Genomic DNA, 25,193 nt, shown 5'->3' with positions numbered 1-25,193 from the left:
CTTCTTCACATTGTGGTTGTTCCCTTCTGAGTTGATCCCTTTCAAAACTTCTCCTGGCTTCTTCAATTAATCTGCCAGTAATGTCAGTTAATGTAAGGTTATCTTTTGGCAGAACTTCAAGTGAAGTTACGTAGTCATCGTAGCTCTTATCTAACGAAGACAAAATGATATAAACTTGGTGTAGTTCTGTGAAGATAAGTTCCTTTTCATGCAGTTCTTGAAAAATTCTCTTCATAGAGTTTATATGATTCAGCATGTCTCCATTCTTTTGAAGATGTGTTCTAAACAGCTTCCGTGTAAGATTTATATGTGCTCCTACGCTGTCTCGAACATAAATCTTCTTTAAATTCTCCCAACATTTCGCAGCTGTTTCTTCTCCACGAATATGGACAAGCTGTTGGTCAGAGAGTGTCAGTCCTATTATACAGAGAGCTTGCTCATTCTTCAATTGATATTCTTGTATTTTCTGGGCATCATCCTCATCCTCCGGATCCCATGCATCTACTTCTGGTGGGTTTTGTATTATATTCCACAAACCTTCTCTTCGTAGAAGTAGGCTGCATTTCATAGACCATGAAACATAGTTTGTTCCATCCAGTTTGGATATTAGAGACAAACTTTGTAAATTGACTTGTGCCATTGTTTTCTGGATATTAAACTATAATTAATAAAACAATAAAAGCCGAGGCAAACAGTGAGCTCTCTTGCTCCCTCTTATGGTGATTTTACAACCGCACCCAAAAACTTGGTTTACAGTTTAAAGTGATACACACAATCATAGTCTATATATATTATTTTACCCAAATAAGTTAGGTAACCAATGTTATCCCTAACAACACTGAGATGGCAGGAAGAGCCAACACCCCAGAAGACAAACTCAGGGTCCAAAAAGATCTTGACATACTTGATCAACGGGCCCTATCCAACAAAGAGTACATAGGAGGGCAACTAAGATGATTAAGGGCCTGGAGAGTAAAACATACATATAAAGAGTGGTTGCAGGAATTGGGTATGTCTAGTCTAGAGAAAAGACAGACTAAGGATGATATAATAACAGCATTCCAGTATTTGAGAAGCTGGCCCAAAGAAGAGGGGAGTCAACTCATTTTCCAAAGCACCAGAAGGCAAGACAAGAAAGAATGGGTGGAAATTAATCAAAGAGAGAAGCAACCAGGAATTAAGGAGAAATTTCCTAACAGTGGGAACAATTAACCAGTTGAAGAGCTTGTCTTCAGAGGGTGCTTCATCACTGGAGGCATTTAAGAAAAGAATGGACAGCCACTTGTCTGAAATGGTATAGGGTCTTCTGTTTGAGTGAGAGGTTGGACTAGAAGACCTCCAAGGTCCCTTCCAATTCTAATATTCTGTATTCTGTAAGTCATTCTGAAGATGGAAATAGGAATGTGGAAATGAACCAATGAAGACTGTTCATCACCTAAGTCATCGTATACATTTCTCTGTTTACTTTCAGAAGGTGCCCTTTGCCAGGTGTGGCATGAAGAGGTACCAGGCAGGAGAGAGTAGAAGAGTTCCAGAGGGCCAGCAGGTTTGCTGCTACCAATGTGACCCTTGTCCAGAAGGGACCATTTCTGATCAGACAGGTAGAACAAAGAACCTCCGGAACTTCCTTCCATTGTAGGTCTTCCTGGGATAAAGAACCTAGGACTATCAGGCTTGGAGGTCCTGACTGCAGTGAACATTACGGCCTTTTATTTGATGAGCTCCTTTATAGTTTTTTAAAACAATTATTATTAGATGTTTTAGCATGTAGGTATTTCTTTCTTTTTTAATTAATTAATTAATTATACGCCACCCAGAGTCCCACTCTGATGAGAATATGAGCATCGTCATTATTTAATGGCCCCCAAATCCCTTGCAGGGTGGAGTCTGGGCAACTGAATGGAGCTAGCAGAGCGTTTAATGGCTGGATGCCCTTTCTGTCACCAATGCGGAGCTTTCTTCAGTAAATATATTCAGTAGATACACTCTGAACAAAACATGTGATCACAAAACCAGTTGTTATACTGGTGGAATCCCACCCCTATATGTAATGGGTCCTTCTGTCAATCTTATATTGAGGTGCTCTCTGCAGAAAGGAGTCATGACTGAAACATTACATGAGACAGAGATTTTTCTCATGGCAGGTACAGTAGAATTACTTAGACAAAGACTCTTTATTTCAGATGCAGCTCACTTCCATCGCTGCCCAGCAGACCAATATCCCAACAAGGACAAGGACCACTGCATTGCCAAGAAGATTCACTTCCTCTCCTATCAAGAGACCCTGGGATACATTTTGGTTTCTCTCACTCTTTCTCTCTCTGTGATCACAATAGTAGTTCTGACAATTTTCTTTAAGTACCGTGACACACCAATTGTGAAGGCCAACAACCGAGATCTCACCCACATCCTCCTGGTCTCCCTCCTGCTTTGCTTCCTGTGTTCCTTCCTCTTCATTGGTCGACCCAGGAAACTCACCTGTCTCTTCCGACAATCTGCCTTTGCCATTCTCTTTTCCCTTGCTGTTTCCTCTGTGTTGGCAAAAACTGTCATGGTGGTTCTGGCCTTCATGGCCACCAAACCAGGGAATAAGACAAGAAAGCTCTTAGGGAAACCACTGACCAACTCCATTGACTTAGCCTGTCCCCTGATCCAAGCAATTCTTTGTGCCACCTGGTTGGTAACTGATCCTCCATTTCCCAACATGGACTTCTACTCCTTGGTAGGAGAGACCATCTTGGAATGTAATGAAGGCTCAACTTTGATGTTTTACGCTGTCCTGGCCTATCTCAGTTTCCTGACCCTCATCAGTTTCACAGTGGCCTTTCTGGCTAGGAAATTGCCCGACAGCTTTAACGAAGCCAAGTTCATTACTTTCAGCATGCTGGTCTTTTGCAGTGTTTGGATCAGTTTCCTTCCCACCTACCTGAGCACCAAAGGGAAGTCCGTGGTGGCTGTGGAGATCTTCTCCATCTTGGCCTCTGGGGCTGGTCTCTTGGCTTGCATCTTTTTTCCCAAATGCCACATTATCCTACTCAGGCCCCATCTTAATTGTAGGGAAAATATGATAAGAAACAAACATCTCTAACTTATGCAGGGATATGCCACTTTTATAGTTTTGTGTATATTTAGAATATCATCTTTAAAATATCATGAAATGAAGGAAGATCGTTTCCATTTTATAATTATTCATCAAATGCTGTGTCTAGTCACAATATACCTCTTGTCTGCAACTATTACCCAGCCTTTTGTTTTCCATGTCTTCCAGTTATCCCCACTAATGTTCAGTGTGTTGTATGGAAATAAAGCCTGATGTTAAAGATGTTTATAATTTCAAGGAGGACATATTCTCATTTTGTTCCTTTTAATGGAAAAATTTTAACATGTTAGTGTTTGAAAGAATTAGGTTCACTATCAGGGCTTTGGAGCATATATGCTGTCAGCTAGCCTGCTGCTAGCTGCTTTAGAAAAGCGGGGGATCAATGGAGGGTTTCATTGCAGCTTTGCATCTATGGCTTTGATTCAAGGCCATTCTTGCTGGCTCTTGTATGTGATAATCTCTGCTGCCTAGTTACAAGGGGATTGGGCTATACAGATTGTTTCAAGTTGCTGTTTTCCCATGCTTTGCCTTAGAGCTTGCCTGGAACTGCTTGATTTCACTTTCATTGCTAGTAAAAGTCCTTTTCTCTAAATCTACAGAACCAAGGATAAGGCGAGTTGTGAGGCAGGCACATAAGAAACAAGCTGACAAAAAACGTGTGAAGCCAAAAGAGTTTAAAGTAGATGATAGAGTCTACCTGGATGGATGGTAAATATGTCCAGGCACCTAAAAACTTCCAGGTTTTTTCATACAAAATACCCCAACAACGGAGTGAGCTCCTGTTACTTGTCCCAGATTCTGCCAACTAAGCAGTTCGAAAGCATGTAAAAAATGCAAGTAGAAAAATAGGGATCCCTTTGGTGAGAAGGGAAGAGCATTCCGTGTGCCTTTGAAGGCATTTAGTCTTGCCGGGCACATGACCCTGGAGCGTCTTCGGACAGCGCTGGCTCCTCAGCTTTGTAACGGAGATGAGCACCACCCCTAGAGCCGGAAACAACTTGCGTTTATGCAAGGGGAACGTTTTTCTTTACTTTGCCTTACCCCAACACACCCTGAAGAGATCGCTGTTCTTCATGGGATGTACTGTGTGTTTTGCATAAATTTCCTCTGTATGGCTAAAGCCTCTGTTATGGGGTGCTGAATGTCAGCTAGCCTGCTGCTAGCTGCCATAGAAAAGTGGGACAGGATCACGACTTCCGGTTTGTCGGCTTCGCGGCGGCAGAGATTTGCGAAGCTGCGCGATCCCCTGCCGCTAGCCGTTTTTGGGGCTCCGACCCGATGGAGTGCGGAGCTAGGCTGCCTGCAGGGGCAGCTGAAGGTAGGGGATCCGGAGAAGGGTTTGGGGTTTTGCAGACCCCCTCCCCGGCCGGCAGAACCCCCTTTTCCCAGGACGGTGCAGCGGCGGTCCGTAATGGCCGCCACAAAGAAGCTGGCAGCCGGGTAAGAATACGCAGGAGGAAGTGGAGAAAGTGCTTGAAAGGAGAAAGTTTTTCTTGGCTCCTAGGACTCTAAGACATATTTAACAAAATTCCTGAAAAGTATGACTTTCTGAATGATACCTTCGAGAAGAGGAAAAAAGCGGCAGTTTAATGGTGCTGAAAGGATAGCTTACCCTCTTTTTCTACGGAATAAAAAGTGAATATTAAGAAATCTATTTTTTTAGGTGAAAACTGGCTTTAAGCGATGAGTGGGAAAAGAGAGGACTAAAAAAAAATATTTGTATGCTAAGACTTTGTTGGAGGAGATGCCTTAAGGATTGAAAGACTAAAATATATTGCAATAAGATTTTAAGAAACAGATTTGGACTTTCTTTTTCTCTGATTGATACTACCCTAGGAGGAGAGAGTGGGAACTCTGTCTTGGTTTGGACTGACTGATAACTTTGGGATTGTCTTATTTTTCCTTTGGAATATTCTGACTGTTGTAAGAGAAAAGAAAAGAAAAGATTTATAATGGCTCCTTCTATTGAGGAACTGAGAAAAGATTATGAGCAAGCAAAAAAATGGTAAAGCTGGTTTGAAAGAAGCCTCCCTTTTTTTTAGAAATGGCGCTTATTAACTATCAACAAACATTGCAGCAGATGAAGACAGCAGAAGAAGAAGAAGGAGAGGAAACCATCTTTAATAAATCTCAGAACTCGACCAAGAGGGAAGGAAGAGGGAAGAGAAGAGAAATAAAGGACTTAAGATTTAAAAAAACATTTAAGAAAGGGAAAAACAAGGTGCAAAATCAATATAAGGATGGTAAACAAAAGGGAAGAGGAATACGACAGAGAAGGGAAGCCAGTAAGGCAGAGGCTAGAAGAAGAGGGGGTAGAAAGGTTTGTTGGGAGAAGAAAGAAAGGAAAAGGTGGAGAAAAGCTACAAAGTTTTGAAATTAAATGGGAAAAAGGAATTTTTTTAGGGATAAAGGATAAGTATAATTTCTTCAAAGAGATTTTGCAAGGTACATAAGATGATATGGTAGTATTGTATTAGAAATAGAAAACTTAAATGGCTTAAGAGTTGATAAGAGATTAAAAGGTTGAAATGTTAATAATGATTGGTTTTAAAATATAATATGAGGGGAGATTTAGAATATTGAGCTTTAATTAAAGAGTTTAATAAGATTATGGGATTGATGTTATTATAAAATTTTCATTATAGTATTTGTTTTTAATATTTAGATCTATTGTTTAACTATGTATTTAATTATTTTGGATGTATTATTCAGTTAGAATGTACCAAGCAAAATCGGATTGGGTATTCTAAAGATTAATTTGATTAATTTAGTCGGGAGATAGAAAGGCATCATACTCTGATTAGTGATTTCAGGAGAAATTTCTTTTTTTTAATAAGGAATGAGACAAAGGTACAATAAAGAATGGACAAAAGATACAAATATAATGACTCAAATTAAGATGATTAATTAAGATAGAATTAAAAAGAGTGAAATATGGGGAGAAGTTAATATAGAAGATTTAGAATGGTAAATAAAATAAGTAATGATATGTAAGATGAGTATGAATACAGTTGAAGTCCATGAAGAAAGAAATACCTGGGTCCAAGTTACTTTCCAAAAAGATCTTTTTTATGTTTTGTGTGTTGTGTATATATGTTTTTTTGGGGGGAGAATTAATGAAACCTTGCAGAAATATAGAATGAGAATAATGGTAACTAAGTCAGAAAGAAATAGATGAAATAATAATAATAAAATGGAATAAGAGTAAAGAGAAAGAAAGAGAAAATGGATAAGAGGTTTTTGTATGTTTATATGGAAATGGTTTAAAACAGAATTATAGTTTATCTGACTTGTTAAATTTATAATGGAAAAAGGTTTAAATATGTAATGGATAATGACGACTTGTGTGTTTTGAAAAAAATTAATAAAACTTGTTTAAAAAAAAAAAGAAAAGTGGGACAGGATCAGGGAGCAATTTTTCATTGCAAGTTTGCAAGTACGGCCTGGATTTTGTTTATCCCTTCAAGGCCATTCCTGCTGGCTCTTGTATGTTACAGCCTCAGGTTGCCTAGCTACAGGGGGGGTGTTTGGGGTTGTGCAGTTTGTTTCAAGTTGCTGTTTTCCCACACTTTGCCTCAGTGCTTCCTTTCAGTTTTATTCCTAGTAAAAGTACTTTTCTCTAAATCTATGGAGCCAAGGATCTCTCATTCCTAGAAATGGGCAAAGGCAGCCTTGACATATGCATAGAATCCTGTGGCTGTGTAGAAATGTCTACTACCATTCCATTTTCTTGAGATGAAAGAGTTTAAATCCTCCACCCATCATATTCAGCTCATCAATGTGGGGCAGTTTCCAAGGTGGGATGAGCAAATAACAGCAATAGCATTTGCAGTATTCTGATTTGACTCTTGTGCCATGTCATCTGTTGGCGTTCCTCTATGAGACCTGTGTGCCTAGTTCAATCAGGGCCCCACATCACACTCAAGTTTCATTTATGAGTATGTATTCCCAGCAAGGTTTAAAATGGAGAATTGTTCCTCTCCATTCAATAGGCTTTGGGTACTGGGGCAAAAGTTTGAAAGCATTTCTTGGTCAATCAATAGTTGTATAATTGAATATTGCCAGGGAAAGGATGATACTTGAGCTTGAAATGAGAAGTCCTCACTGAGATACCTTGAAAAATCAGGGTTTTTGGCTCAGAGCCTCTCATCTAGCTAACACTGAATGGAAAGAGCTACAGAGAATGGAGAGATTGCTGATGATGTAAAGCTATTTAACACCAACAACAACACCACTACCCTTCAAAAAGATCTTAACTACGTGTCAGAATGGTCAAAGTGGCAACTTCAAATCTCAACCAACAAATGCTCAGTCTTTCACATTGGGAAAAAAAATCAAAACATAAAATACAAGCTGGATGGACACAACCTTGTAGACAACCCTTAGGCCCAGTACTCTTCAATATCTTCATTAATGACTTAGATGAGGGAATAGAAGGGGAACTTACCAAATTTGCAGATGATACTAAGCTGGCAGGAATAGCTAACACCCAAGAAGATACGCCAAGATCCAGATAGATCTTGACAGACTAGAACACTGGGCCATATATAACAAAATGAAAATCAACGTAGAGAAAAGGAAAGTCCTACACTTGGGCAAGAAAAACCCAAAGGACACATATAGACTGGGTGAAACCAGGCTCAATAGCAGTAACTGTGAGAGGGATCTTGGAGTCTTAGTGGACAACCAGCTAAATATGAGCCAGCAGTGCAGCAGCTGCCCAAAAAGTCAATGCAATCCTAAATTGTATTAACAGAGGGATACAGTCAAGATCAAAGGAAGTACTAATACTACTCTATAAAGCCTTAGTAAGACCACACCTAGAGTACTGCATCCAGTTTTGTTCACCACATTATAAAAAGATATTGAGACTCTAGAAAAGTACAGAGAAGAGCAACCAGGATGATTAGGGGACTGGAGGCTAAAACATACAAGGAATGGTTGCAGGAACTGGGCTTGGCTAGTCTAGTAAAGAGAAGGACCAGGGGAGACATGATAGCGGTCTTCCAATATTTGAGGGGCTGTCACAGAGAGGAGGAGGGGGTCAATCCATTTTCTAAAGCTCCTATAGGCCAGACAAGGAATAATGGATGGAAACTGAACAAGGAGAGATTTAACCTGGAAACAAGGAGAAATTTTCTGACAGCGAGAACAATCAACCAATGGAACAGCTTGCCCTCGGAAGTTGTGGGAGCGCCATCACTTGAGACTTTCAAGAAGAGATTGGACTGCCATTTGTCAGAAATGGTGTAGGGTCTCCGCTTGGGTGGGGGGTTAGACTAGATGACCTACAAGGTCCCTTCCAACTCTGATTATCTGTTATCTGAGTACTCATCTCTAATGATCTAAGTGCCAGAGCCCACTGTAACAACATTACCAAAAAGGCATTGAGAGTTCTTAACCTAATCTTGCATAGCTTCTTCTCTGGTAATATTGTACTGCTAACTAGAGCATACAAAACATTTGCTAGACCAATTCTCAAATACAGCTCCTCATATACCATATACCACCAGACTTGAAATGTTGGGCTTAGGCAACCTAGAACTACGCCGCCTTCAATCTGACCTAAGTGTAGTACATAAGATTATCTGCTACAATGTCCTACCTGTCAATGACTACTGCAGCTTCAACCACAACAATACATGAGCATACAACAGATACATACAAGATAAACTCAACAGAAAATACAACTTCAGCAAAACTTTAAGCGAGCATCAGCTGGGCGCAAGCAATTGCAGAAAATACGAAACTTCAAAAGATGGCGGCGCCCAGCAACCAGTGGTTCCAATGCCTGGTCGCGGAATACCCCTGCTCTACCTGACTCTGTGGTTTCTTCCCCAAACCCCAAAAACTTTAACCTTAGACTGTCTACTATTGACCTCACCCCTTTCCTAAGAGGTCTGTAGGGGGCGTGCATAAGTGCACCAATGTGCCTACAGTCCCTGTCCTATTGTTTCTTTTATTTTTCTTATATGTACCCATTTCATGTATTCATAACTATGTATATACTTATACTTATTATCTTGTAAGCGATTGACAAATCAAAATAAATAAAATAAAATAAAAATAAATATTCATCTTTCATATTCAATTTCATATCTTATCACTATTTTAAATATTCTTCATTAATTTTCCCCTCAAATACTTCCCTCAGGCTTATTTTGTAACTCTCTCATTCATTTCTAAATCTATTACATATCCTTTTCAAGGATATTTTCAAAATAATGTTCAAAATAATTATACTTATACTTTTATCTGTCCTGTGTACAATTTCAATCCATATTTCAAAGTTTAACACCATAAGTTTCACCTATAGTTGCCAATTAAAATGTGTCACCTTCATTTCTTATAGTTGATTCCCTTTCACATCCCATTAAATATTTTACTTCTAAATTATCCCATTAAACAATTATAATTTCCATCATCTAATAATTATATTATAACATAAATCCCTTTTTAGTCAGATTCTGCACAGTACTTCCCCTTTAAATTACCTCTAAACAATTTTAAGTTTAAAATAAATAAAAATAAATAAAATGGATGAAAATAATTAATCAATTCAAATTCATCCTAAAGAAAAAAATGGTATCAATTCCCTTACAATCCTTCTCATAATTCATTTCAATCACATTTTATAAATCCTTAATATACATTAATATAATTCAATTGTATTTTACATATTGTTGTTTTTATTTGATCTAGCTGTTATCATGCTTTCCATTAAGGAACAATCTCCCATTTCATCTTCCATTTTAATTACATATATTTTCCTGTTTTTACATAATTTCTTATTTCTAAAACATTTATACAATCCCTTATCACCATGCAGACTCCTCTATTTTAGTTGTAATTTCAGCCATTATCTGGTCCATCAATCAAACTATTCCCTTTAATTCTTGTTCATTTCCCATATTCTTTATTTCCTGATTCTGATTTTTGAAATTTCCCCTTCATTTCCCCCTTTTCTCACTCCCTCTTTAATGCTTCCTATTGTAATCCTCCTTTGATGATATTGTATAATGTTAGAATGTACCAGACAGAATCCCAACGTAAGTTATGTATTTTAAATCAAGTATTATAAATATAGGGGAAAGAGACATAGGCGTCATACTCCAATCAGTGTACAGGAGAAGGTTTTTCTTTTTTTTTTCTTTTAAGAAGAAAGATAAACGGATAGTTGGAAATAGAACAGACAAAGAATAAATATTATGATTTGAATTGAGAGGAGATAAATAAAATAAAATTGAGAAAATTTAAAAGAAAGGAGAAGCTATATAGAAAAATGAAAATGTAATAAGATATGGAATGGTATGTAAAATGAATATGAATTTGAATGTGTGTCTGTACCAAGAGTTTTGACCGGGATTAAGCAACTTTCAGAAAAGAGATTTTTATGTTTTTATGTCTTGAATTTTTCTATGTTTGTATGTCTTTAAAAATTAATAAAAATTTGTTCAAAAAAAAAAAATATTTTCCTAAGAGTTCTTAAGTATTTTAGCTCCAGGGTTCCTTACATTCAGATGTTAATCCTGTTTAACCCAGTCACCCAAGCTGTCCTCTTCTTCTCTCTGCTCCTGCATGATCTTGTCCGGAAAGCTCTTCCTCTTTTGTCCCTTTTGGGCTCTTTGGGCCATTTTGGCCATCTCTGCATCTGCCTTCAGAGAGGAGTTTTATGCCTCGGCAAGGAGGGGGAATGTGGCTCCCCTCAACTCAGCTGGCATTCTCCCCTTTCTCCGCCACCTCTACGGGGTGGCTTCAGCCCCAAATAGGTAGATCGTGGCCCTCCAGCGGTGAGCACAAACTGAAACCGTGGATGGTCGTGGATTCAGTCCCTCCTCCAGGGAACCTAGCTGGAAGACCACATATCCAAAATATTCTAACTTTCACTTTTTTATGGTTTTGATGATTTCCCTTGGCTTTCCCAGGTTGCTTATCACCTCCCCATTTTGTAAATTGTAAATTAAGAAGGCAATCATTGCTTAAAACCTTTATAAAATAATAAGAGAGTCCCCAACTCTGCTGTGATGAGACCAATCAATGCAACTAGCAAGAAGAGCGATAATGTGCCCTACCAGAAACATGCATAACATTTGTTGCTGCTTCAATTTGTAGCAGCTGAAGTTTCTGGATACCCTTTAAGGACAGCCCAATAGTAATAGTCCAAGCAGGAGGTTACCAGGGTGTCCAGCAGGACAGGACATGTAGAGTGCTGCTTAAGTTACCAGAAGAAAGTTGTACAATTGAGTATCATCAGCATATCAAGGATACCTCATCTCGTGTGAAAAATTCAACTTCTCAGGTTGAAATCAATAGGAACAATATAAGATCTTTTTATTGAAATGTTTTCCAAGGCTGGATTCCTACTCTCATGTGGGTAGACACACAGGAGACATTTTACATAGGAATACATGATGGTTAATTAAGGTTTCAAAACTCCAACCCATTAATGCCCCTTATTTTTATTGGTTGATTTCTGGGTGGACAATGTTCCTCTTCCCAGCATTCCATCCCAGTAGTTATTCATTTCCAGTAATCTCCTTCCCCTTAGCAGTTGCTACATCCAACTATTGTCAGCATTATTAATTTTAGTATGACAACTGATTTCTCGACCTGCGAACTATCTTCTTTGACCTGCCAAACAGCTTTCTGACCAGAATGTGCTAAGACATTTATAACCTTGTTATTTCCTTACAGATAACATCCTTACACAATGTCTTACTTAATATCTTGTTATAGTTTCTTAGATTACACAGAGGCTATACATGGAGTTATATTTGCTCTGTTCTTTAATGGAATAATTCTGATTTCTCTCACCTCCTGACAATGAATGAGCTTACTCTGGGGTCTTGTGTAGATGTGGAATAGGAGAGGGGACAGCACTGACCCCTGTGGTACCTCACATAAAGAAGGTACAGGGTGGGGTCTCTCCTACCCACTCACCATTGAGTCAAATAAGACGAGGACGGACACAGTATCTTAGTGTGATGACCCAGGGTGGGATACAAAACAAACACAGTCACAGAAAACAGGTTAAGCCCTTTTATTCCTTCATTTTGCTTCCAAGCTCCAAAGATCTTTGACAGAAGACAAAAAACTCCCACACAGTTACAAGAAAAAGAAAAAGCAACAAAAAGCAGGCAAGATAAGGGCGGGAGGACATCCACAGATAACACACACTGGGAAGGATGCCAAACTCAGAGAGGAACCATAAACTAAAGATATTTCCATGCTTTGTTTCCAGCACTCACCCATACGCATGTCCGTCCTCTTATTCAGTTGTTAAAGCTGCAGCCCATGAAAAGGACCAAGGTCATCTCCTCCTTTGATTTTTTCTACACAAAAAGAAGGACTTGGATATGTCCATGTTGAATTTTATCCCCTCCCAGAAAAAGGAATTTAGATTGGTGTTGTTAACTTATTCAATATCATAAACATTTTAAAGTAAAAGTTACTACTTTCCACATAAATCAGACATTCTTATGCCTCATTATATTTTCTCTCTGATTCAGATCAGGCCTCAGTAGGATAATGTAGCATTTGGGGAGAAAGATACAAGCCAAGAGACCAGTCCCAGAGGCCAAGATGGAGAAGATCTCCACAGCCACCACGGACTTCCCTTTGGTGCTCAGGTAGCTGGGGAGGAAGGTGATCCAAACACTGCAAAACACCAGCATGCTGAAAGTAATAAACTTGGCTTCATTAAAACTGTCAGGCAATTTCCTAGCCAGAAAGGCCACGGTGAAACTGATGAGGGCCAGGAAGCCCAGGTAGGCGAGGACAGCATAAAACATTGACGCTGAGCCTTCCTGACATTCAGAAATGATCTCACCAGTCAAGGAGTGGAAGTCCAAGTTGGGAAATGGAGGGGAGGTTACCAGCCAGGTGACACAAAGAACGGCTTGGATCAGGGGACATGCTATGACAATGGAATTTGTCAGTGATTTTCCTAAGAGTTTCCTTGACCTGTTCCCTGGTTTGGTGGCCATGAAGGCCAGAACCACCATGACAGTTTTTGCCAACACAGAGGAAACTGCAAGAGAAAAAAAGAATGGCAAAGACAGTTTGTCGGAAGAGACAGGTGAGCTTCCTGGGTCGACCAATGAAGAGGAAGGAGGAGAGGAAGCAAAGCAGGAGGGAGACCAGGAGGAGGTAGGTAAGATCTCTGTTATTGGCCTTGACGATTGGTGTGTCACGATGTTTAAGGAAAACTGCCAGGACTCCCAATGTGATCATGGAGAGAGAAAGAGTGAGAGAAACTAAAGCATATCCCAGGGTGTCTTGATAAGAGAGAAAGTGGAGCTTCTTGGCAATGCATTGGACGTTGTCCTTGTTGGGATACTGGTCTTCTGGGCAGGGATCACAGAAAGCTGCATCTGAAATAAAGTCACTTTACATTTGGTGGTATATAAAAAGGGCAAATCATCCTTCAATATTGATTTATTCAATGATTTATTCAATATTGAAGGTGATTTTTCAAGAGGCAATTAGAATTTCTGGTTTTTCTGAAGACTTCAATTCTCATCCAAGAAGTTTAAAGAAAAACCAGAAAGGCCCGTTTCCTCTTGAAAAAGCACCTTTGGGACAAACAAGTTCTCTACTTTGGATTTTGGATTGACTCATTCTGACTAGTTGCTTCTATAGGGAAGGGCAGGAAGACAAAGTTAGGTGGATCTCCCTTTCTCCAACAGGTCTATCAACCTCCTGGGAGACTGATAGCACTGACAGAAGATGCTCGCCTTAAATAATAAAAATTAAAACTTGACCCTCCACAACCCACTCCTTCATGGAAAGTTTGATTGCGGGTTTTCTTGATGGGTTGCAAGAGAAGGACTAGAAAATCTAGAAAGGGAACCCATGAATTCTGCCCTGAAGCTATCCTGCATTAAATTGCTGTGGAGCAGGAATGGTGGCTAGGAGGATAATTTAGATCCATCAACTCCAAGATTCTGCTGCAAAGGATGAATATTTCAAAAAATGTCAAATCCATTTTAAAAACTTCATAGTTGTTTCTGCTGAATGGTTTCCTTCATCTTGGAAGATCTACACTGAAAGTGTGCTCTACCTGTCTGATTAGAAATAGTCCCTTCTGGACAAGGGGCACATTGGTAGCAGCAAACTTCCTTGCCTTCTGGAACTCTCTTCCTCTCTCCTGCCTGGCACCTCTTGATGCCACACCTGGCAAAGGGCACCTTCTAGAAGAGAAAAGAGAAATGCTATAGGTGGCCTAAGCAATTAATATGTTTCATGTATTCATTTGTACATTTTTGTTTCCATTGTCAACATGTTTACAAAGGGTCTATTGGAACCCAGGAAATGCTATAGGGGGATTAAAGCCAGTGACACTCCACACCACTGATAGATTCTAGAGATTGGAACTGGGATTTGGAACATAAAAGAAGACTTGGGAATTGAACTACAGCTTTCCTAAAACAAACAGTCATGGGAATCTAATTGAATGGAAATCATCTATGGAAACAGGTGTTGGCTGCTCTAAATGCATCCTGGATTTCAAGCAGAACGTCAAATATTTTACATGCAAACCATGTTTTTCTAAACAGATGTTTGCCAAATTTCTGATTCAGTGACCTGTTTTCCAGTAAGGAGGAAGTTTTGAATCCCCAGAAGAGAATGAGTCTTTTGCTGAATTTCTTTGACCTTCCAGCTCACCTTTCTTGACCAGACAATTGCATTGGAGTTTATGGTGAAATCCTGGCCTGGGGGAGCCCCAGGAACTATTTGTCCAACTTTCACAGGGACAAACGATAAATTGGGGAGGAAAACCCAGTTCAGAAGATCATAACCAGCAGATCCCAGTCCATTTTCTGAGAAGGAGATTTCATCACAAGCACTGTTGTTGAACTGGACATTCCTCAAATAGGGAAGAAGCTGAAAGAAAAGAGATCTTCAGAAATTGGAATCATTGGCTGAAAGCCCCAAATGAGACATAATGGCTGCTATCATTCTGGGCTGGTCACCATCTTAGGAGATTTTCCTGAATCTGGACAACTGGAGGACAGAAGGGAAAAGGAGACAATGACATGATTTAAACCTTTGAATAGATGAAGGGTATGAATAAGGTTCTAAAAGGCATTATTTTCGATCCTAAGCAAGAATGAGGAGCATGGGGGACATGCCCTCAAATTGACAGGAGGGATGTTCAGAAATAATGTTAGAAAGGATTCCTTCACAGAAAGAGTAGAGGAAGCTTGGAACCAACTCCCAGTGTAGGTTGTGGGTCAATCATCAGTATCTGAGTTTAAACATGCTTGAGATAAACACATATCCGTCATCCAACAACAAATTAAAATGAAATAAAAATAATTTGTAAAGAATAATAAAAAATAAATTAAAGAGAAATAAAAAAGATAAACTCAAAGGGCACACTTGATGGACCATTAGGTTTTTTTTCTGCTGTCCATTTTCTATGTTTCTGTCAGCGTTCCAAGTAACACACCCACAGCAAACAAAACTCCAAGGAAGGCAATTTCCTCAAAGAACAATTTTTTTGGATATATCATATTGGCACAGGCTGGTGAAAAATGACTCTGACTATTCCTGAAGTTTCCACCTAATTAAAAGTAAATGTTTTTCACTTTCCCAAAACAATTAGTCACATGGTCCAATCATGTTACTGTCCAGTTGCTGGGTAACTCCTGTCCCCTCCTTCCGAGCACCTGCAGGAATGTCCTTGGTTCCCAAGAGAAAGTATTTTGCTTTGGTTACAACACCCCAATTATCTCAATTCTCCCCTCCTTGTCGCTCTCCTTTGGTATGTCAGCATAAAAGTTTCAAAATGGCCTCAGACAGGCCAGCTTCAGAGTTGACAGTTTCTTTGTTTCTAATTAAGAATGTCAGAAAACGTTTCTTTAATTCTCTCTTAATCTTTCATCTCTTACTTCTTGTCCTGCCCTAAAGTGCTCTGAATTAGAAGTCAACCCCTTCTTCTCTGTGACAGCCCCTCAGATGTTGGAAGACAGCCATCATGTCACCTCTAATCTTACTAATTCATCAGGTACCTAGTTCTTGCAACTTACAAAACCATGAAAACCAAACGCCACAGCGAGGAAGCACTGAGGGGCAAAGGGGATGGGTCTAAGAGTGGAAGGACATTGAGGTGGAGAATTAAAAGAAGGGGGGGTATTTGGTGGAGTGAGCAAGGGGGCTCTGAAGCTGCCACAGCTGAGCAAAGTGGAGCTGAGCCTTGCAGCCTTATGAGCCTTCCTAAGATGCAGACCAGTTATAAAAATCTGGCCACAAGAAATTATTTCCTCCCAAGGAATGTGTGATGGAGAAGCAACTCAGTCAAATGGAAAATTGCATGGTTATAACACAAGAATCAAGGCTGGAAAAATGAGGAGACTGCCTGGAACTAAAAGGAACTTATAGTGAAACCTTAACAAGATTCCTAAAAGATACATTCTAACTGAAACTTTGTAACAAAATAATAGAACCCCAGGAAGAGAAAGTGGAAAAAAGAAGCAAGAAGAAACAGTTTTGGATTATTTGGATTACTTGGTGATTTTTGGATTTTTGGCTATTGGATTTAAATGACTAAAATCAAATATATATATATATATTTGTTTTCTGAGTTTTTTGTGGGTATTTGTATGTGGATTTTTGGTTATTCGGGAGAGAAACCTGAATAACCAAAGATATATATATATATTTAAAGCACCAAAGCCATGCCCACAGAACCGGTTGTTAAAAAATTTGAATCCCAACCCTGGCAGAATGGGCTTCATATGGGTCAATGCCAACATGTTGCTCCTAATAAATCTTTTGGATCCTTTTGAAGCTTGGCTCGAGGCTCATGATTTAATTAGGGCAATCTCTGGAACCCTGACACTGGTTTTATGCAGATTTGATGCAGGGATATGATGCCATAAAGATATTTAACTCAAGAAATTGACATGGGGAGCTTCCTCTGTAAAGATCTGTGGCCTGAATAAGATCTGTCTTGACTTGAACTGTCCTGACCCAACCTAGTTCCAAGAGCGCAAACACAAGACAAAGGCAGCAGCACAACCTTTGATTGGTTCAGCTAAGAATTCTATTTCTTCACAGATAAAAGGCTGCTTCCAACTAATCAGCTCTGACAAGAAAGAGCCTTGCCCAATTTTTGCAAGGCTGCCAAAAAACAACAGATAAGAAATAGTTTTCAGTACAATAGTCTTAAAATACCAACTGTAATGTCCACAAGGCTGAGTTTCAAAACGTCTTTGCTTCCTACAAAGAATGTTCTCTGCACAGCTGCCTTTTATCTTCTTGAAGGAGGGGCCATTACCTTGCAGCCTTACTCCCGAGTCGCCTGTGCTGTTGTAGCTGCTCTTTCTTGCGAGCAACCCTGCGTTCACGCGTGCACTTGGCACAGGCTCCTCGGGAACCTCCTCATTGCTGCTGCCAGCCCCCACAATCTCTGAAGGCAGCAGTCCACTCCCTAATGGTCCTGGCCCCTCATCTGAGTCCTCGCTCCCCTCAGCCATCTGCACCTGCTGTCGGATAACCACCACACCAACTCAGAAGGCAGAAACAGTCCATTGACTTCATTTTTGAGGGCAAGGTATAGTTTTGCCAAAGTCAAAGGAAGTACAGTAAGGCAAAGCCAAGTTTGAGGATCCCATGTCAATTCCCCCGTAAACTTCCCCTGTTTTCCAGGCCTGTCCTCCCATTGGCCCCTCATGCCCAATCATAATCAAAAGAGAAGTTTTTGGCAGTTCTTGGAATGCAGCTGCACTTTTCTCTCTGGCCGGTTGTCCTTCAGATGTTTTCTCCAGCTGGCCCAAAGTACATCAGAGGTGCTCCATTCCCCTTCCCAAAAACCTTCCCTCCACTCCAGCGTCTATGGCAGGCTGGCCCTGAACTAACACAAAAGAAGAAGTGAGGTGGCAGATCTGACACCCAGAGATTACCTGCCAGGACTGGACATTTGAGATCCTCTCTCCAAGTCTCAGCATGGCTGGTCGCCCTCTGGATCCATGCATTGCATGTAATGCCTGTGCTAGAGCATAAATGGCATTGTAGATATTGTAGCTTTCTCCAGTCATGCTTGTTTCAAACAGGTAGGATGGCAGATTCTGTAAATTCTCCTTTCCTGTACATGGTTTTTTCCCCTTTGGAGGGGTCTTTCCAGGCTTGTGGATGTTGCAGTCAAAGACCCATTCCCACCATAGTGGGAGAAAGACATCTTCTTGTGGGTTCAAAGGGTCTAAAGACAGGAGAAAACGGCTGAATTCTGAGACATCCCCAGTGTGGTGCCTAAAATTCAAAGCCCCATGGAAGGGCTTTATAACTTTCAATAGATATTGAGAGTTCAGCACATTAAGTTTCCAATTGGATGTAAAGATCCAAACTTTCAGAAATGATGCTTTTCTAAGTATGCCATAAGCATGCACAACTGCCTGTACATTTGCAATAGTATTAGAGTCTCCAAACAGAATAATCACTTCCCCTTTAGACCAAGTGTTGAAAATAAGTTGTAATTTTGAATCTGAAGTAGCAGGAAAATCAGATTTCATCACTTCAGCAAAAGCCAGGCAGATCTCCTTCTCCTTGAGCATTGGCACCAGAGATGAGGTGAAAAGTTCTCCATCATCATTTTCAGGGGCCACCAGCCCAACCCAGTTCCACTGGAAATACAGGAGCAGCTGGACTAAACCCACACACTGAGGAGATTCCTTGGGATTTATCTGGAAGAAGGAAGGATAAACTCTTCTGTCTCCCTGAGTGAACTCAAAACCAACACCAAGCTGGAGAAAATGAAAATCCTTTTTTAGAGACAAAGTGTTGACTTGCAAAGCTTCCCTGACCTGCTCCCGAGTTTCCATAGGCTGGGGGATGGGCCTCGCAGTTGCACCAAGGAATTCACACCTCAGTCAAAACAGGACACAGCCTTGCCAGCCAAAGTCAAAGCCATCTCCACGGAGACCCACAATGGCTGGAGGGAGTGACTTATACGACCTTCAAAATTGCTTCATTGGATAATGTGACTGGTAACACACTTTGGGGGGAGGGGAAAGAGGGTCAGAGCCAAGGTGCAAATTGAGTGAAGTGAGAGCTGGCTTCCCATAGGTAGAGCCAACATGGCTTCCCATAGGTAGAGCCAACATTTTTCTTTCTAAATGGCTTGAGACTGCTAATTTTATTATGGAATTGGTCAGAACCCTGACACAATGTACACTTTAATGGTGACTTTAAGGGCCCCCATTGTGTGATTTCTTGCCCCACCAGTCAGATTTACTCATTGTGAGTGGAAAGCTTCAACTTCCTCCCTTCTAAGGAAGAGACATCGGTTACCTATTTTGCCTGGCTGTGATAGATCATAAGTCAAAGGAACAAAACATCCACGCAGAAAATAAACTCCACTGAAAGGTGCAGAAAGATGATAAATTTCTATGAATGTCAGGAAGTAATTCCTCTTTCAGAATTATATCAATATTGCTTTGTGGTTATATAAAAATGTATCTTCACATAAAAAATACAGAAATCAACTATAGGATGGATGGTCAAAATCAAATTATTCTGATGTGTGTCCGCTCGTAACACCTTTGCTTTCACTCTTAGCTTCTGTGTGTATTTCTGTTCTTTGTGTGTTCCATATTGTATCCAGTGCTTACCTGTGGGATCTTGAAGATGCTGAAGATGGAAGCCATCAGCCTTGAGGATTTGGGGTCATCACATCCAATGACAGAGAGTAGAGGGTCCTTCATGTAACATTTATAGCCTGGAACCATTCGGCCTCGTGTGGAGAGCAGGGAGAGGCTGATCGAAGAAATCCACCACTCGTTTTGGTAATTGTTTTGGATGTGGAAGCCAAGGGTGATGTTGGGGAGGAGAAACAGATCCTTGTTGACTTCTTTAACTGCAAACATTAAGGCCAGGAACTGTTGGAAGTTTTTGGGTATAAGCCTATAGTGAGAAAAAACAGAGGGGACCTTGCAAGGAAATCCTGCCTGCAGGTGGACTTTGCCTTGTCATATTTTTTGGGTTAGTTTTCAACAGCAAGTCCCAAGTTTCATTATTAGGATTAGTGAGAGAGGAGAAAGGCCCTATCTCCACATCATGGAAAATTTTATACGATTCTACCATCCCTTCCTTCTTCATATGTCCATGAAGATTTTCAATCATCCAGGTCATAGTTGCATCAAAAGTGGCTTTTATTTTGGAAAGGCAACTGGACTGATTTTTGAGGGAAAAAAAAACAAAATGTTTCACCTTGGACGTTTCATCAATTGTATTGGATGTATGCATACGGAGATGGAAGGACAGCTACTGACAGTTGAGATTAGTTGGTGGGAGGGAGAATGGAAAGGTTGTGTTTTCTTTGAAGTCAACTGGTTTTAATGCTCTGTGGGTACCATGGTGGGTACTTGGGGGTTTACTTGTGAGCTCAGGGTCACCTGAGTCAGAAATGTGGAATTTTCTTGGAACAGCCAAATGGACTGCATCACATATTGGGGGATAGACATTGTCTTATCCCTCCCTCTCTGTTGAGGATGGGTTGCTCAGTTCTAACATAGATGGCCTCTTTGACCCCTCTTTCAAACTAATGGTCCTCTCTATCCAAAAGGTAGACCTTGCTGTCTTCAAAAGAGTGACCCTTATCTTTCAAATGCAGACGGGCCACTGAATCTGGTCCTGATGGCTTAGATCTCCTATGTTGTGCCATGTGCTGTTGAAGTGGCTATTTTGTTTCCCCAATGAACAGATCTGCACATGGCTCACTGCATTGTGTTGCATATACCATGTTGCTCATTTTGTTTTTTATCCTTAAGTTTCTGCCTTAATGTATTCTTGGTTGTTAGTCTCTCCCTTGTCTGTAGCAGAGGAGGTCATGCTGGGTCATTTTTTGGATTTGATGAAGGCCCAGCTAGGTTAGCCACAAGTTCTGGGGGATTCCTTGATGTGTTTTAGTTCTTTTTCTTTTCCTTCTTTACTAGTAGGCAAACTTTCAGCCTGTTTGATCACTCCCAATTTGTGATACATCTTGTTTTTTCCTCAAAAAAAAATAATAATCCCAGTTGCCTTTTCAGAATAAAACCTCCCTTCTTCACTTTGCTTCCATGACTGGAATCCTCCCCAATTGCTTCTCTTCCACCCTAATCAATTTGAGTCTCTCTTGGAGCAGCTTCTTCAGGTCTGGTCACCATTGCTGACCCAAAGACTCTAGTGGGGGTCACAGCACAGATGGAGTGAAGGCCATTATTCATGAGAAATGTTGATTCTCAAACTCAGGGATTTTGGCAGTACCCCACATTGGAAAAGGACTGAGCTTTCTGGGGGGTTTTAGACCATGATTTTATGTCCAAATAAACATAAGTGAACATCTTTACTAGGCCAGCAAAGTCTCCAAGGTGTTTTCCCTCTCCACTTTCCTATGGTGTATAATCATCCAGAGGAAGAGTTCTGCAAAGACTGGGAATTCTAGCCTATTTCATGCATTTGGCTATTTATTGAGGAAAGGACAGAAATCTGATCTATACAAAGTTGTATACAAGGATCTTTGCAAACATCACTAAAAAAGTATTTCTAAAAGGAGATTCTCAATCCAAAAGAAAGAAAACAATCATCTATATTTTTCCATTCAGGTGAATCTTACGAGAATTTATAAATATGAAGTGTTGGCTCATTTTGAAAATATTCTATACTGGAGAGGATAAGAGCTGCCAGGGGTAAATTCCCACCAATAACCAGATCACCAGACATGTAATATTTCCATTGATTGTTAGCAATCATTGGGGGCAGGAGCCAGAAGAGCAGAAGCAGCAGCAGGAGAAGCAGCCCAATCATTCTTGTCACCTTCCCTGCTAGATCAGAAGTCAGGGTTTGTGGGAAGCAGAATTGCAGGGAGCACTTGAAACCTCTGCAAGTTTACACAGATATGGCTGCCTTGCCAGCTGGATGGCCTCAAGGCAAATTTATCTGAAGTCCTTTTGCATTAACACATTTGTATTTTATCTCTTTATTTGTTCCTATCTGGCCTATTCTGAAAGTAGACTATGTGTTGTATCTCATTATTTATTTTAATAATGAAGTCACAAGACTAATCAACCATAAACGAGCATTGTATCAATCATGCCTTCTCTTACCTGTGTTTTGGCTTTGACACAAAGGGCAGCTGAGTCATACCAAAGCTCAGAGTAAGCTCTCTGGAAGACCAGGTGAGGTCCTCCACCAGGGCATATTTTTCAAAGCAAGTTTTACCTTGGAGATTTTTGTGGGTTGAAATCTCCAGGGGAGACATTAAGAATTACTGTTCTTCTGATGATTTCAGGGAAAAGCAATTGTCCTACCCACTGAGCAATATATGTCATTTGCACATCAGGTGGGGAAAAACATGTTTGTGTCTCTTGTGGCTAATCCACAGAACAGATAGACTTGAGAATTGAGATTTTGACCTACCTGAAAGTGAACACCTGTGCAGAAGATGGAGTTTGGCCTGTGTCATACTATGTTCAGATAGAATGGGTGCTAATGGTGTATGGAGGCAGTCAGGTGTACCCTAGGAAGTGTGAGCAGTCATGTCAATATCGAGATGGAATACCTGGTTTAGTTATACCCCCAAGACAAGAAATGGAAAGGATTGACTGATCACATTTATATGGCTACCCATCTCATGCAAAGGGATTCTGAGCAGCATACAACAGTCCAGTTAAAAACTGTAAATAAAGAAGACAATAATTGCTTAAACCTTTATAGAATAATAATACAGTCCTCAAGTCTGTTGTGATGAGACCAACCAATGAAGCTCAGCAAGCAGAGAGATAATGTGCCCTATCAGAAACATGCATAACTTTTTTTGCGACTGCAATTTGCACCAGCTGAAGTTTCTGGATACTCTTCAAGGGCAGCTCCATATGGAACGCATTGCAGTAGTCCAACCAGGACTTGGCCAGGGCATCCTTCATCCAAGAGGACAGGACATGCACAATTATGCTTAATTTACCCGAACAAAAGATGTACAATTGAGTATCATCAACATATCAAGGATACCTCACGTCATGACTTTGGATGAGCTTACTCTGGGTCTCATGTACATGTGGAACAGGAGAGGGGACAGCACTGAGCCCTGTGATACCTCACATAAAGAAGATCCAGGGTGGGGTCTCTCCTCCCCAGTCACCACTGAATCAAGCAAGACAAGGACGGACACAGTTATCTTAGCAGTTCCTTGCACTTCACTCTTCTGGGCATCTGCTATTATTCCTGGGATCTGCTGGAGCCCCTCTACCAGTTTAAGAGTCAACAGCCCAAAAGACCCCTATCACTACGACCCCTTTTGCCTTTTCATATATTCTCCACTTCCTCCTTTAGGCCTTTGAATTTCTCCAGCTTCCTATCCTACTTCTTTTTGACGTTGCTGTAATTTGACATGATCTCTATCTATCCCCAGCTCTGTCTTCTTCTCTACGACCTCTTTGTCTGGTTCATTGGCAAGGACCTGCATGTCTGCCTTGATCTGGAAGTCTCAGAGGATCTTAGCCCTGTTGTTCTCCAAAACTTTGTGTGAAATATCACAACTGGGCTTGGGAAGGTCCAGTCCATACACTGTGCATATGTTCCTGTACAGAACATCAGCTACTTGTTGGTACCATTCAGTGCAAGCTGTCCTTGCCAGAATCTTACACTCTGCCACTACGTTCTGGTCTGTCTCTGAGGCTGTAAGCAATATTCAGATGTGGTCTAACCAATGTAGAATATGGAGGAACCACGATTCCCTCATATTTTTCACACTTCATACCTGCTGATTCAGCACAGACTCTGTGGGTTTTTCACTTCCATCAGACAAATAATATCAGCAACAAGCTGCTCATGTTGGCTCATGTTCAGCTTGTGATTCATGAAGAGAGAGAGATTCCTTTCACATGTGCTGCTGCCCAGGATGCTCTCTTCAATTCTAAATATTTGCTTCTCTTGCAACCTAATCACTTTGAATCTCTCTTGGAGCAGCTTCTTCAGGTCTGGTCACCATTGCTGACCCAAAGACTCCAGTGGGGGTCACAGCACAGATGGAGTGAAGGCCATTATTCATGAGAAATATTGATTCTCAAACTCAGGGATTTTGGCAGTACCCCACATTGGAAAAGGACTGAGCTTTCTGGGGCATTTTAGACCATGATTTTATGTCCTAATAAACATAAGTGAACATCTTTACTAGGCCAACAAAGTCTCCAAGGTGTTTTCCCTCTCCACATTCCTATGGTGTATAATCATCCAGAGGGAAGACTTCTGCAAAGACTGGGAATTCTAGCCTATTTCATGGATTTGGCTATTTATTGAGGAAAGGACAGAAATCTGATCTATACAAAGTTGTATACAAGGATCTTTGCAAACATCACTAGAAAAGTATTTCTAAAAGGAGTTTCTCAATCCAAAAGAAAGAAAACAATCATCTATATTTTTCCATTCAGGTGAATCTTACGAGAATTTATAAATATGAAGTGTTGGCTCATTTTGAAAATATTCTATACTGGAGAGGATAAGAGCTGCCAGGGGTAAATTCCCACCAATAACCAGATCACCAGACATGTAATATTTCCATTGATTGTTAGCAATCATTGGGGGCAGGAGCCAGAAGAGCAGAAGCAGCAGCAGGAGAAGCAGCCCAATCATTCTTGTCACCTTCCCTGCTAGATCAGAAGTCAAGGTTTGTGGGAAGCAGAATTGCAGGGAGCACTTGAAACCTCTGCAAGTTTACACAGATATGGCTGCCTTGCCAGCTGGATGGCCTCAAGGCAAATTTATCTGAAGTCCTTTTGCATTAACACATTTGTATTTTATCTCTTTATTTGTTCCTATCTGGCCTATTCTGAAAGTAGACTATGTGTTGTATCTCATTATTTATTTTAATAATGAAGTCACAAGACTAATCAACCATAAACGAGCATTGTATCAATCATGCCTTCTCTTACCTGTGTTTTGGCTTTGATTCATGAAGAGAGAGAGATTCCTTTCACATGTGCTGCTGCCCAGGATGCTCTCTTCAATTCTAAATAAGTGCCTTTGATTTTTTCTACACAAAAAGAAGGACGTGGGTGTTTCCATGTTGAATTTTATCCACCTCACAGAAAACGGAATTTAGATTGGTGTTGTTAAC

At 40.4% G+C, this 25,193-nt stretch overlaps 1 protein-coding gene and 1 long non-coding RNA gene across 2 annotated transcripts in view; one reads left to right on the top strand and one right to left on the bottom strand.

Annotated features, from left to right (window-relative positions):
• LOC148133627 (vomeronasal type-2 receptor 26-like) overlaps window positions 1-22,340 on the bottom strand; it is a 57,873-nt gene extending 35,533 nt beyond the window's left edge. The window contains exons 1-6 of the mRNA XM_087952292.1: window positions 22,186-22,340; window positions 19,714-20,005; window positions 18,010-18,846; window positions 14,768-14,986; window positions 14,163-14,292; window positions 13,421-13,473 (exon numbers count right to left, since the gene is read on the bottom strand). Coding sequence (XP_087808418.1) covers window positions 13,421-13,473; window positions 14,163-14,292; window positions 14,768-14,986; window positions 18,010-18,846; window positions 19,714-20,005; window positions 22,186-22,340 — 1,686 coding nt within the window. The remainder of the gene's footprint in view (window positions 1-13,420; window positions 13,474-14,162; window positions 14,293-14,767; window positions 14,987-18,009; window positions 18,847-19,713; window positions 20,006-22,185) is intronic.
• Window positions 1-25,193, top strand: part of LOC148133624 (uncharacterized) — a 141,787-nt gene that overhangs the window by 48,291 nt on the left and 68,303 nt on the right. The window lies entirely within an intron of this gene.

This window comes from Notechis scutatus, chromosome 1 (assembly GCF_049901735.1).
Source record: "Notechis scutatus isolate UNSWTSFEM ecotype Mainland chromosome 1, rNotScu1.2, whole genome shotgun sequence".
In the NCBI taxonomy this organism is placed as follows: domain Eukaryota; kingdom Metazoa; phylum Chordata; class Lepidosauria; order Squamata; family Elapidae; genus Notechis; species Notechis scutatus.
Note: the sequence above shows the minus strand (reverse complement) of the source record. Positions and strands in the feature narration are given on the sequence as shown.